The sequence below is a fragment of the Triplophysa dalaica genome, chromosome 12 (assembly GCF_015846415.1).
Source record: "Triplophysa dalaica isolate WHDGS20190420 chromosome 12, ASM1584641v1, whole genome shotgun sequence".
NCBI lineage: Eukaryota > Metazoa > Chordata > Actinopteri > Cypriniformes > Nemacheilidae > Triplophysa > Triplophysa dalaica.
Window position 1 is genome coordinate 19663196 of NC_079553.1, and position 13257 is coordinate 19676452.

The following is a 13257-nucleotide window of genomic DNA, read 5'->3' on the forward strand; positions in this document are numbered from 1 at the left end:
AATTCTCAGAACTCACGGAGACCAGTAACACGTTTGTGTAAGCGTACAACTATTTCAATCAGATATCAAATCAATGATCTGATTTCTGACAAAAAAAGTTAAAAGCCAGATGTTAGCTCAGGACTATCAAACTCATGGGAGGTGGGATGGTGGACAGAACTTCAAACAGTCATTGTTGAGCAGTCAGGGCAGACGATCTTACAGACTTTTGAAGAGAAACATCTTTGTGGATGGTGATGACGAGGCTCAGCTGGGAATTAAACTGTTTCTTGGTACAGGTGGTATTGGTATTCTCAGTGGAAACGCAAGATGTTATCATCATCTGATTTGAAAGATACCCTTATTAGTGAACACTCAAAAGAGTATCAGAATAGCTATTTTTATTTGCTTCATAGCACATAAGTTTAAGTACTGTTCGAGATTTCTTCTGAAACTCTAATGGAAACATTTGGGAGATCTCAGGAGAAACATCTGAGATGCAAAAGTTTCTATTTGCTTTCCATTAAATCTCATTGAGTGTGTTCAAATGCTCAGTCTTACTCCGATTAAGCTTAATAAGCTGTTAACGTATGAGGTCATGTTAACGCGTAAAATGGTTTCTCTCAGTTTTGTTTATGTTTATTTGTTTACCTGACACCGTAAAAGTCCCCCAAAAAAGTAACGGTAAAATAACGCATAAAAGTCCGCTCTTGAATCATGCAGTTGGTGGAGAATCGGCATAATGAAAAACTATTGTTGAACATGAGAAGATAAAAATACACCTTTCAGAATGATTTCCCTCAGCATTTTGAATTACCAGAAAGACTATCGTTGGTGTATTTCCATTTTTCTGCATAGCCGGTTTCTTGATATACCTGTAAATACTAGAACATGTTTTTTTTATAAATTGATTTTTGATAGATATCCGTTTATTTTGGGCATGTTAACACACTCAATGATATTTCAGATACATTATTGAGATATTAAAGAGATCTCATCTGTGATTTGTCTTTCTTAAGGGTGGAAGAGAAGTTTGTGTTTGTCAAGGGCTCTAGTTTTGAACAGTATCATGGGTTTTATTAGTGTCTATCTGTTCTGTCATATAGTTTTCATGTGCTTGGCAGAAGTTCACACGCCGTGTTTGTTTTCCACGTGTTAGATGTGCATTGAGCCAACAGCATGTCCGCAAACTAAAGCTGAAGGAAAAAACCCGAAATTTATAGAGAAGAGAAAGAAATCTTCATTCACTGTTGCTTATGGCTTAATTTAAAACTGCATGTTGGCTGCAAAATCATAACAATATTGGTGCTGAGAGCTGAGAGTTTCATTATGCTTTCCCTTTAAGGAGGTTTGTAACGTGTGTATGTACTTTTAAATGTTTGTTTGGGAATGTGTGTGTATTATATGTGTGAGTGTGTGTGCGTGTGTCTCTATGCATGCTGATCTTGTCTCACGGACACAACCCCACCTGCCCACAGACCCAAACTCTCACATACACACAAACCTGTGCTCTTCTCCTCTTGGCTCCTCTCTTCTCCTCTCTTCTCCTGTGTTGATGAGATACGGTGATTTCTCCTATAGGGGAGGCGGCAGTCCATCCTAGTGCAGCCCCGCCTTGCGCCCGTTCCACTCCGAATGCAAAGGTAATGACTCACCTGACTGTGACCCGCCCACTCCACATCTGTCTCCTCCCACATTCACTGTATGTATACTAGACTTCTCCACACGCACTGCATTTTACCTGCACTAAGTCATATGCACATGCCTTCCGGTCATAGAGATTAAAAAGGAATTTGTTGGCTTGACAAAGACCAGACTGAAAGCCAAAAACATCTGAAGTGTGAAGGTTATTTCAGAACTGCTGCAGTTTAAATGCATAGACGGTTGTGATGTTTTGAAGTTTAGAGGTTATGAGTTTTGTTTAGGTCTAGGTGGTTGCTAGAGTTAGGTTTTAGTGGTTGACAGGTCGTTGCTAATGTTTTTTAGGTGACAGAGATATACAGATAGATTGAAAGACAGGCAGATTTTTTCTTGAGCGATAACAGTGTTATATTGTCAAGCCAACATCATAAATAAATGATGAAGTATTGGACCTCCAATTCTGTTTATGGACAGAAAGACATTCTGACAAACAATCTCCCACAGTTCTCTTAATTCACAAAGCTTGTGATTCCTCATCTTAAATGATATTAAGTAAATAAGAAACATCACTTAGACGTAAGATGATTCAGTAACGTGAAAACAATCGCATTATAAAAGATCACCAGTATGTGGCATAAGAAGCTAGCCAATAACTGTGATGCGGCTCATGAATGCAACCATACCCCCGGGAACATATTTTAAGCAGGGTGCTGTGATTTTTTTGGCCAGGGCTGAAGTTATGACTGTGACGAGACGCTGAAGTTCTAATGTTCATAAATAACGGAGGCAAAAATGTGTCGCTGCCGAGAATAAAGAAGGATGCGAGTGTGATTAAAAGACACAGCATAAAAACAAACATAAACGCATTTAATATGTAGGCCTGTAGCCAAAGAACAAACTGGTGTACGAAAGTAGCTGCGCGGTGGCCTAAACATCAACCTATAGAAATCAACCCGCAACGTTACACATTCTGGCTGTAGACCTATTAGCCACAATCTCAAATAAGCAGCATTTGAGATTGTGGCTAATAGGTCTACAGCCAGAATGAACATTATTGTCCTCATGCAGGACTTCATCAGCATCAACCCAGAAAGAGAGGACACTTTCAGAGTTTTGCAAATAGCATACAAATAGCCCGCCCAAGGCAGCAATGCTTTTTACACTAACAGAAAATAGCTGTATTTTCTTTGGATTAAGTAGAAATAGTAGTAAGAGGCTATTGATACTTTTAAATAGTGGCAGATAAGTTACTATTTGCTTCTCAATATTGTTGTACATTAATCATAGTGGAATAATAACAGAGTGTAAATCATTATATTATTATATACTAACCCTTATTAACAAATATTAAAATGATGGCAACTTATTGAGATATTAAAGCCCTACACCCCTAACCTTACCCATAACTTTATTAATAAATATCAATTTAAGTCAAATGCGAAAGTTGGTTAAGAACCACGGCCTCCTTTGTCACGTTATAAAGAAAAACTTTAATACTTTCTCTATTCCAATCACATATTGGTGGGCGGACCTAGTGCAAATTGTCTCTGCCTTTATTTATTTATCTTTGACACTGTTTAATTACTTCTATTCACTTCCTGTGGCTATGAATGCAACTTATTAATGTATATTGCTAATCAGTTTTGCTCCCTTTTTAGACTAAATTTTTTTTTTGTATTTAAAATGTAATTTTTGCTGTTTAGCATTTGAAAATATATATCGATGACCAACGAAAAACTATTATCATATGTACAGTAGATGTAGTTTTTAGCATTTGAAAATAAATAACAGAATCATTAAACAGAATCGCTAGGTGAAGTGGATGTAGCTGTGTCATATCGTAAATAAAGCACAGCTATTGACCAATCAGAATCGAGCAGTGAATTAAGAGAGCATATCAGAATTATTTTCAGTTTTTCTGAATTTACTATTTATACGTATATGTGTTTAACAATATTATTCTCAAATCTCTAATTAAAATATTGTTTTATATTTGCATTTATTTCCAGAAAATGAAAACTGGAGAAACTAACTAAAATAACAAAAAACAAGTTCATATTAACTTTTAAGAAATACAATAGTAATATTTGTACTAATTTATGTAGGAAAAATTAAAAAAAAATGTAATCTGATAACCTGGATTTGTATTACAGTGCATGTGTTGTCACATGGCAGTCTTTCACATTGCTGTTAGATGACCCTGAGGTTTCATTTTGTTGAAATTCAACAGACACTGGACAGGAATGACCACAATACATCTCGAAGTACTGATCAACTGAATATTCAGTTATACAATACAATAGTATCAAAGTATTTCTAAAAAATCTTCTTCTTTTTTTGCTGCCTTGTTTTGTTTTAAACACATGTAGGCGATTGGGAAATTGTTTGTTGAATTGTTTTGCAGGAGGCACCATTCACATCTTTGCCAAATTTCATAACTTTCTCACACTGTGACAAAACTGAACACATTTAAACAAACACGAGTCATCCAAAGACACATGGCATGTGACTCAGTGCAAGATGAAGGATTGCTTCTCACCATCTTCATTCTACCTGCATCATCTATCTCACCATCGCACTCCCAAACACATGATGAGAATTCTGGGAAATCTCCGTATCTTCCTCTGTGGCGCTCTGAAGGGTCAGGGGTCAGTTATCAGCGTGCATGAGAACTTGAGAGTGTGTGTGTGTGGATGAGAGTGATCCGTGTCTGTTCTTCTGTTGCAACGTCTGAAGCGCTTCTGGTGATTTTAAAGTATTTGTGTAGATTTGTATATTGAGTGCTTTGTAGCAGTTTTGCTGTTGTGTTGCATAAGAATTAAATGTTGATGGTTTTATGAATAATTTGTGTTTTTCGATGAAGACGTCAGAAGTTCAAATGACATTAAATATGAACGCTGTGCAGTATGTGTGCAATGTAATTTGTGAAAAATGTCCACACACATGCTCCTGTTCTCAGAAAGGAAAAGCTGTCCACCAAAGTCTAATGTGTCACTCCAAAAGTTGTTTTACAAGGTTTCTGGGGTCGGATTGGCCCGGATGAACTCTTAGAACATAATACAAGCATTTCTACAAACCAAATTACCCGACAAACCAATTCAACCTGGACTTTGATTCGATCACCTAACGAAAATGAGATATTTACAATGGTTCCAGACGAACGTGACAATCACATGAATGATAACTGGGTTCTGACAGAGATGCACCCTTTGCTCCCGTTGTCGTCATCACCTGTCTTTCTGTTTGGTGTTGCAGCTAGTTCCAAACCTCAATTCCCAGACATTAATTTCATATTCATGATCAAACACTAGGTTCTGATTGAGAAGAGAAACAAAATTGCACCCAAGCTGAGTCAGACTGGCTTATGTTAGCCGCTTCGCTAATGTAACAGTCTGGAACCAAAGCAAATTCATTGGTGTTAAAAACGTAGAGTATAAGACCGAGCCTTTCAGGTAAAAAACGTGACAAAATCACGAGAGGTGAGTATGGGAAAACATATCGTTTCTTTATGTTGTTGTTGTAGAACTTCTTACTGCATTCGCTTTAGTTTTAAAGGTTGTTTAACTCAAATGTTCCTCCCTTACTGCCCCAATACAGACCTCTCTGAAAAAGCCCGCTCATGATGAGAAACAGTCTGAACATGATTTAGATATAAAATGAGCCGAGGCTGCACTGAACGGCACATCTGTAGGTAAGATTAGATGATAAGACCGGAAGAAAACAAACTTTGTCGCCACTATTTGTGAATATGAGCTCAGGTGTTTTCACACTAAAGGTGCAGATCTGAAACTCCTTGATGTTGGGTTTGGTTGGTGTCTAGTTTAAAACATACAAACGTTGGTGTGGGGCAGTTCTTCATTAATAGGGCATGCGTTGTACAATTTTTTGTATTAAAATATATTGATATTACATTAATTTTACACCCTTATAGACCTCTTGGCAAGATGTAAACACTGGTCCAGAAGCACTTCCTGTTTCAGTTTTAATATATTTATTAGTATTTTTATCTCATCATAAGTTATTTGTTTGATATTTTGAATCGGTTATAAATATTCTGCCCATTGTATTTTGTTCAAACGTTTTTTTTAACTGAAACAGTTCTTCTGGGCTAGCGACCGCATTGAACGAGCGTTGCTTACATTACCCGAAGAGGTTTATATCAAAGTCTTTTTTTCACAGTGATAGAATTCTGAATTAAAGGACTGCTTGGTGGTTATAAGAGTTGTGTTTAGTGACATGAGTAAAATATATATTTAAAAAGGTGGAAAACGTTTACATTTTATTGTTCTATATTTTATTGATTGATGATTTGATGATGTCATTAAAATGCTTTACAGACTTGGTAACAGTAACTTCACTGATTAGTCCGTGGTGGATTTTTGATTTATGGTTTCTACAGACCTAACATCATTATGGTAGATCAATGTTGAATGATTAATGTGTGAAAAATCAATAAAATGTGCTATAGAGAGAGAGCTTCTTTGCAGATGTAAACTGTTATTCATTCGATCATGTTACAGTGCTTTTGTCATTTCTGAAATCATGGCATCTGTTGAAGTTCATCCACGACAGAGGGATGCAGTATTGTTCTGGACCTTTTAACACTTTAGTAGCATAATTAAATTTGTATCTGCTTTTCTAGTTAATAGTCATTGGTAAAGAGTGTAAAGAGACCTTTGTAAAGACCTGAACTTGGGTTCGTACCGACCAAGTGTGAAAACTACCTGCCATGCTAAATAGTGTCTGACACTGTTTTGGTTTGAACTTTGAATTTTTTATATAAAATATCAAAATTGTATATATTCATGCTATATACAAAGAAATATACAGATATAAAATATCTGATGTAGAGCATTTGCAAGGTATTGCATAAAAACAGGATGTAACACTTGAAAGCGCAACTAGGAGTTCTACAACTCTGTTATCATTTGTACTGATTTTAAGCATCACATTTTATTTTTTAATTCGATATAAATCAATATAACTCATCTGGAAATGACATTGTAAGTTAGTAGATTTAGTGATGTTCTTATTTTTTCACGCAACCTAAAAGCATGTACAAATGTCATAACAGTGGAGATCTGCTCATGATAGCAGAACAAATAGCATCAACATATCATATAAATTTTATGTTCACATCATGTTATTTTTGCAGATCACATGTTGCATCAGTTGCATGTTTGCATGCTCATTAGATTTTTTGGGCTGTAGAGACAGTGCTGTGGTAGCTGTTATTTTGAAGGGGTCATATCATGAGGAATCACATCTACCTTTATTCCTATATTGGTCAAAAACTAAACCATGTCTTTTGGTGGACATCTGGGACAAAATAAAAATATAAGCAATTGTATGACATGACCCCTTTAATGAGATCAATAAAATAGTGTCTCTTATCTAAGATCCAATTGTATGGAAATGTATAAAAAATATAAATAAGACTTGAATCACTTTGTATGACTCTGTATTTCTGACAACCGCTTGGCCCTCTGACGGGACGTATCACAGCTCAATGGACACCCAATGCCTTTCTCTTTCTGTGTGTCTTTCCTCGTATCTCTGGATATTTCTCATTCTTCTGCTTTGCAATTCACACTCCTATTTTATTCCTCCTTTATACTTCTCCAAATCCCTCGCCATTCTCTCTCGCTTTATTTCCTTTGCCCGCCTTGTTCTTTATTGATCTTGGGAACTCCTCTCTGACTCCATCACGTCCCATTGCCTGACATTTGATTTCTGCTCCATCTGTCCACCTGCCCTCTCTCCTTTCCTCTACTCTCCTCTCTCCCTCTCTCTCTTTCTGTCTCGCTAGGAAAAGCAGCTTTCCTCCTTGGGTTCAGCAGACCCCCGTGTGAGTTTCGGAAGAGAAATGACCAGCGCCTTTGGAGCCTCGCCTTCGGAAAATTTCTCCGCCCAGTCCCCCGAGAACGGATTCTTGTATGTCCCGTTAGCGCCCCCTCCTCGTTATCTCTGTGGCAACCAAAAATCATCCTCAGTGATGGCCGCTGTGCCAACTGGGATGCTGAAACTACATCAAAGGAAAGGGGCAAGATCGGAGGGGGAGCAGGTCAATAACAACACTGACCAAATCAGATGGAAAAAGTCAAATCTATCGTTCCCCTCTACGTTTCAGCTGTAAAGATAAAGCCTCAGACATTTTTGTTTGTTTTTTAGACTATGGACAATGGGAGGCAGGACGCATCATTGCTTGCACCATCCAAATCGAAAGGGCTCTCCATTGGATCTGATATTATTTTAATATTATGTTTTCTTTGGATTAAACATCAAAAGCCCCGTCACACACCACAGGTCATCCAAACCATTGGAATCTTTATTGAAATAATGGGAATGGCGGGCGAAAAACGATACAATATGTGTACAAAGACTTAAATTGGACCTGCGAAAATGCCAGCTTTGTCGTTGGAGACTTTGTTATGTCGCCTGGCTTCTCTAGTGCCTTTCTGTATCTTCTGACAGGGTTTTCAAATGAACATGAGAAAAAAAAGACGACAGGAGTGGTTGCGTTGATGCAGGTTGATGTTTTCATCTGCCTCACTGTAATGCTATGGAGGAACCCTGGAGGAAGCGGATGTGTTGTTGTGGACATTTTGACAGGTGTGCAAAGTGCTCGTGGTCTTCGAATTTCCACACTAGACTGAACTTGTGCAATGTTTTCTCTTCTCAAACTCAGAACCTATGTGTATTTAACTGGTGCTATGAAATCTCAAAGCATTGCTGTTCGTCACATAACCACCTTTCAACTGTCATCGTCCTAACTGTCCATATTTGTCTTTGTCTTCCCTTTTCATTTCCCTGCAGGCCGTTTTCCAATCCGGTGGGTGTGGGATTTCGTTAAAAGCGTGAGGTGATCTCTGTCAGGGGAAACACTTTTGTCTTTTTACCAAATCGACATGCTAGGCCAGAACGCAGATGTGGTTGTGAGTTTAATTTGATGTGATTTCCTCGATTAAGGGTCCAGGCCGGATGCAAAGAAAGCTGATATTTAAAGCAAATAAGCAGCACCTTGTGTGTGCTTTCGTGTTTTTATTTTTGTCTCAGACAACAGTTTAAAGTCAACATGAAATGTATTTGATTTTCTTAACGTGACGTGTTTTCAAGTGAAACCGGTATATTCAATGAAAACAATACAATTGATTTCATCTGCAAGTAACTGATGGGAAGTTGCAATCCGTAATTTCTGCCTCCGTGTCAAAATCTCAGATTAAAACTTGATGGTTACTTTATGTTTGCATCTTTATGTAGGTTAAGGTCAAATAATCTCAAACTGACGTTTCTGCAAAACACCTGTTATCTAAAAAATTATGAATATTATTTTCTTACTATTGTGAATTGAATAAGGAATTGACAAAGTTTTCCACAATAATATTTTACGTACTTGCTCAGTAATTTATATTTGTTTGTTTTTACCCAAAAACGTTACAGATTGCAGCCATACCAGTAAACCAATTTGTATTCTGATGATTGGAGGGGAGGCTGTGAAATAAACATCAACTGGATATTTTTTAGAAGAACAAAATTTTAACAAAATATCTTTTTTTAAAGGATTTTTTTTTATTTCATGTTGACTTTAAAGTATCTCAAGTAGCTCGAGTAGTATTTTTAAAGTAGCGTGTTTTGGCATTAAATGATCATTTAGGAAACATTATGGTGCGTAAAAGAATCCGATCATATGTACTGTACAGAAGTAACGCTAGCTATAATTCCTCATCACTGCCATCTAATACCGATTGTATTTCTCATTCTTCACTACAGTTTTTGTTACAGTTTTTATATTTTTGTTGCCATGAAGGCATTCTCACAGCTAAGCTGATCATTCATTTGTAAACGAATTCATCGCTTTGGTTACGCTGATGAAAACATTGTAAACTAAATTCTAAATGTAACAAAGCTACACGACACACCAAGCCTAGACAAAAGCGCTAGTCAATATGTAAAATAGTAACTGCACAATACAAATACGGAGCTGTACTGTAATATGTTTGCGAAGGCGCGAGAGGAGAATGGACTGATTGCCATTTTAGCTTTTAAGAGCTTCGAGGGCTATACTTACGTCACTTCTGCTCCATTTAGTAATAAATTTGTTTGTGTCCCAAAAAGCGGTTGAAAAAAATGGGATGGCAGGGTTATCGGCTGAAAATGTGCCATGAAATGAATATACCTCATACGAAGAATCGAACGACTCAGGTAAACTCTCAATTGCCTCACAGTTTAATGCAAACTGGAACGAATAAAATAACATTTTACGTTCGACTGCCTGTTGGTAGTTAGTCCATCTCTTCTCCGAGTTCAATAACAGTGATTGGTTAGTAGCTCATCAAGCTCCACTTTCTTTGTATGCCCTTCATCTCCAGCCAATCACAAAGCTTCGTGGAGGACAATCTGGAACCTAATTGGAGGCCTCACCTAGGACACTCGTCTGGTTGGTCAGGTTTTAATTCGAGGGCGCTGTCGCGTGACTCGGTTGGTTGACGGAGGGCGAATTGAGGCTTTGACTGTGTTTTTGTTGCTGACAGTGCCAAAGCCACTCCAAAGAATAAAAATAGGTTCCCTCCATCCGTTGTGGCCTCTCTCTCTCTAAAAATGTGTGGATGCTTCAAGTTTTTCTGTGCCTCATGATGGCTGGCAGGCCGCACGTGCACAGTGCAGCGATTCAATGAGAGAGCTGGAGGAGTTTCGTGGATCAGATCGGATCTCAACGGTGCTGTTTTTTAGGTTCTTAACTAACTAGGATATTGTACAATCCTCAACTTCTCATTGTGATCTCCATACGTCACATTTGCTCTGCCTGTCACGCCTGCCTGTGTCTCAATCATGTCTTTTATTTCGAGGGAAACTGAATATGCACAGCCTTTTTTTGCAAGAGACGCTGAGCTGAAGTGATTTTTGTTTCTTCAGCGGATTTGATAAAGGCTGGAGATATGGATTTTGTTTCCTGTCTGTAATATTGCAGTTTTTTACTTCTGGACTGGACCTCACCCAGATGAGATCATATACTGTATTTACATGCTGGTAATGTGAGAAACGCACTGGAAAGTCTGAAATCCTTTTCAACGGATGAGTTTGTGACAATCTCTTTGCAAAGAATTGACAAACAATTTGGGGAAAATTTCACCTGCTCCCTCTCCCCGACTGTCCAGATTTTGTTACATACTCAGATACTCGACGACTCTATTTATTTCTTTTTCGACGACTGCTGTGGGGTTCTTGATTTATGGAAGATCAGACACTGTTTGATTCCTCAGATTAACAAACTTGGTAATCACAAAGCCAAGTTGCTGTTTTAAATGTTACTTTATTTCCTGGTTTGGATGTCATTGCCGAGCAACGCGGACATTTGTCTTCTTCCTTTTTTTCACAACTAGACAAAAATAACAAAATTTTGAGAGATAATGCAGGTTGAATATTGTTGTGGGTGACTGTGTTTATATACGGTGTGTGTACAGTCTATGTATATAATGGATGTATGGTTATATATATATATATATTGTATTTGTATATACAATATGTTTGTATATGCAGTGTACAGAATGTTCTTTAAATTGGTTTCACCAATTTGCTTTTTCCTCAATATGTGTAGAGGTCAAACAAACATAAGAGAACTTTCTGGACGTATAATATTTACTGTGGCAAGCACTTTTTCGCTCAGGCTGTTTGTCTGAAAGCTACGATGCATTGCCATGCGTCTGCCACAGATTTTGCCAGTCTATAGCTTGCACTCATTTTCGCATCGATCGAGGTGTTTTGTAACAAGTTCTGGGTGACCAAGCAATGGTTGTACATAAATCTATAAGATAAATACCTACTGTATGTATGCATATATAAAAAAATTCAGACATGAATCACCTGCTAATCTGTGCCGCTTGCATTTCCCTTTGCTTTTGATTTTCACAGTGCTGTGTGTCCGATGAAATATTTGGATCGGTGTAGAAAGTCGATCTTGTAAGAAATGTACTTTTTTTCCGAATGTTCCCATTTTACTCGACTGACATTTTATATGAGCTGATGCTTTATTCCCTCATTACTTGCCAAGCAACTCTTCCACGCAAGTAATTGCTTTTTTTTGTCCCCAGTAAATGAATGGAGTTCCCATGATGTGCCTCTTTCTAATAAACTTCAGTTGATCTTTGTCAGCCATAAGCCAATCACATTCATCTTTCTTGACAAGCCATAAGCCCCGCCCCCTAAATTTTCCGTTTTTGAAAAGGGCAGACACTTGGGAATTAATATCTTTTTTTTGTATATATATACATGTATATTAATAGAAAGAGTGGTATGTCAGAGTGTATTGACAATGTTTTTGGATTTGTTATGAATGTTGATATTCTGGTTATTGAATTATGATTATGATGATTATTATTATTGTAATAATGATATAATGACTGCTGTTATCATTTCATCATTTAGTTTATTCAATGCTGTTGAAGACTTTCATTTCTTTTTGAATAAATCGGAATTTATATTTTTCGGGTGGGCTAATTATAGAAATAAAATCAATTAAACAGATGAATAAAGAAATAATTAAATTCTTATTGAATTCATGTATTTTATTGCAAATTACTTTAATCTGTCTATCAAAGTTTCAATTGACTTCATATTATTTCATGGATGGATCTTATAAAACATGTCTGGGTCATATTTAACTTCAAAATCAAAAAGTTAATATACACTTTCCGTAGTTTAAAAAATGCAGAAGTTTTAGATTTAGCCGGATTGATGTGGACACAGTCTAAAAGCAAAGGCTTTGATATTGAAGTTTAAAGAGATTTTTTGCACAAAAATCACGATTCCATAAAAATTGTCTTCAGAGCACATTAAATGATATAATGGATAGCTGGTTTGATTCAGTACAAAGTGATACACTTATATTAAATGGACAGTTCACCCTAAAATTTAAATTCTTTTATTATTTACTCACCCTCGAGTTGTTCCAAATCTGTATGAATTTCTTTGTTCTGATGAACACATAGAAAGATATTTGGAAGAATGATCGCAACCAAACAGTTCTTGGCCACCATTGACTACCATAGAAGGAAATATGACAATGGTAGTCAAAAGTGCCCCAGAACTGTTTGCTTTCCTTTAGTCTTCAAAATATCATCTTTTGTGTTCAACAGAATTAAGAAATGTACATAGGATTTTTTCCTACTATGGTAGTCAATGGTGGCCAATAATTGTTTGGTAACAAGCTTTCTTCCACACGTCCGTCTCTGTGTTCATCAGAACAAAGACATTTTGGAACAAACTGAGGGGGAGAATATGATAATCAGAATGTTTTTGTGTACTTTTAATTACAATATGTGAAATTCTTATCATTGGTTGATCAGTTGTAAGAAGAGGATGGAAAGTAAATGAAAACTGTACCAATTATGGAACAAATGTGTTCTACAGAACACTTCAGAAAATAAGTATGGGAACTGTTAAAAAACGGGTCATTTAAATTTAAAAAAATATAGAGTTGTTTAAAGTTAAACCTATACAATTATAATTTTACTAAAGTAATATGCTATTCTATGCTTTGCGTCGATGTTGTAATGATTTATTTAGTAAGGGACAGTCGTGTACTTAGAACATTCAGCCAGATCATGCTTTCAGATCATGCCAGAGGCCTTTTAGCATGCC

The 13257-nt window shown here is 36.8% G+C and overlaps 1 protein-coding gene across 2 annotated transcripts in view; it reads left to right on the forward strand.

Annotated features, from left to right (window-relative positions):
* The window catches only part of syngap1b (synaptic Ras GTPase activating protein 1b), a 97479-nt gene extending 87361 nt beyond the window's left edge, over window positions 1–10118 (forward strand). The window contains exons 22-23 of one of the 2 annotated variants that reach the window (XM_056761736.1): window positions 1561–1622; window positions 7430–7608. In XM_056761736.1, coding sequence (XP_056617714.1) covers window positions 1561–1622; window positions 7430–7472 — 105 coding nt within the window. In that variant the 3' untranslated portion in view covers window positions 7473–7608. Of the gene's footprint in view, window positions 1–1560; window positions 1623–7429 lie in introns of both variants that reach the window. The other variant, XM_056761737.1, reaches the window with a different exon arrangement.
* Window positions 10119–13257: the final 3139 nt, after the last annotated feature.